The sequence below is a fragment of the Anneissia japonica genome, unplaced genomic scaffold (assembly GCF_011630105.1).
Source record: "Anneissia japonica isolate Jap-2015-1 unplaced genomic scaffold, ASM1163010v1 scaffold288058_len748972_cov163, whole genome shotgun sequence".
Taxonomy (NCBI): Eukaryota; Metazoa; Echinodermata; class Crinoidea; order Comatulida; family Comatulidae; genus Anneissia; species Anneissia japonica.
This window is the reverse complement of record NW_022701645.1, coordinates 599520-600916: the sequence shown is the minus strand read 5'-3', so window position 1 is coordinate 600916 and position 1397 is coordinate 599520. Positions and strand designations below refer to the sequence as shown.

Below are 1397 nucleotides of genomic sequence, written 5' to 3'. Positions count from 1 at the left end.
TCTTATTGCATTGTGAGTGTCCTTCACGGTTGTGAAACTTAAAAATCCAAGATGGCTATTAAAACCGTTGGCATCGTTGGAGCTGGTGCTAGTGGATTAGTGTCAATTAAAAGCTGTTTGGAAGAAGATTTGCAGCCCATATGTTTTGAAAGGTCTTCAGGTGTTGGTGAGTCTGATCTTCTTAGGTGTGATCCAGCCTATTCTCGACCGCCATTTACAATATTAGAATTTTATAGCTCTGTTTGAAAGGGGACTTGTAGATATCACATCCTGACCAGTAGCTAGCAAAAAACTTACCATTTACAAAGTGGAATGATGCTTATTTTTGGCTGTTTTTTAGGCATGACAACAAAACAAGATTCTTAGCCACCAAGACTATTCAATTCCACTTCTCTTTTTAAAGTAGGCCTAAAACTCTGGAGGAAAAAAAATCATATTTGATACTTTGTTACTAGTCTATCCATGGTCTATCTGACTTTCATCCTAAAGGAAGGCACGAAATGGGGTTTTTGACGGAAAACTCGGTAACGGTTAATGAGATACAGATTCCTATTAACAATAGGAACCTTTGCGTTCGACTTTCCATGGTGTTACGTTACGTTTTCGAAGTTTGTAAACAGGGAAAAATGTCTTTCCAGAAATCTGTGTTCGTTATGAATTCTTTTTACCCAAGCTAAAGTGGATATGACGTCGTGCCCTATTTATTGATTTTCTATTTTGACAAATATTAAAGGACAGAAAATACACCCTACTCCTGAAACACTACAAACCTATGGACAATGGAATGTTGATGAATATTCGGTGTCGCCTGTCTGAAATGTTATGTATGCGACTCTGGGGACTAATATCTTAAATCTGAAAACCTATCCAAAACGGTAGTAGGTATAAATTACAAAATTTAATTTTTATTGATCGCTACCTGTTATGCAGTGTGGATGTAGGAGGAGTGTTGTTTTAATGCGAATTGTGAATCGGGACTAGAACAGCCTTGGTTCTCAGGGGCAGCTCTGGTGACTCCAAAATTTTCCGACGAGGGGTCTAATGTGTGGTATCCGATCATTTCGGTCGCGCTTTGTTTCGGTCGCGCATCGTTTCGGTCGCGGTTTATTTCGAACATATATATGGAGCGCCGAAGGAGTTGCGAAAACGAAAAATTTAATATGCCTAGGTCCTATATATTTTAGTTTGTGAATCGGTTTATCATAGGCCTAACAAAATATCTTTCTACTATATTCTCTTTCTTCCATTTACGGTGATATATTCATGATTGCAACATGATCTTGTAATTGAAACAATGGAATGTATTATGTGCTTCATGCTATTCTTTTTGTTGCGTTTTCAAATACTATACTTTAATAAATGGTCAATAAAATGTATCTTTGATTTTAATTGAATTG

At 37.0% G+C, this 1397-nt stretch overlaps 1 protein-coding gene across 1 annotated transcript in view; it reads left to right on the top strand.

The window, feature by feature from the left end:
- LOC117103676 (dimethylaniline monooxygenase [N-oxide-forming] 2-like) overlaps positions 1–1397 on the top strand; it is a 27108-nt gene continuing 25711 nt past the window's right edge. Inside the window, exon 1 of the mRNA XM_033244275.1 lies at positions 1–166. Within this exon, the coding sequence (XP_033100166.1) occupies positions 52–166 (115 nt within the window). The 5' untranslated portion in view covers positions 1–51. The remainder of the gene's footprint in view (positions 167–1397) is intronic.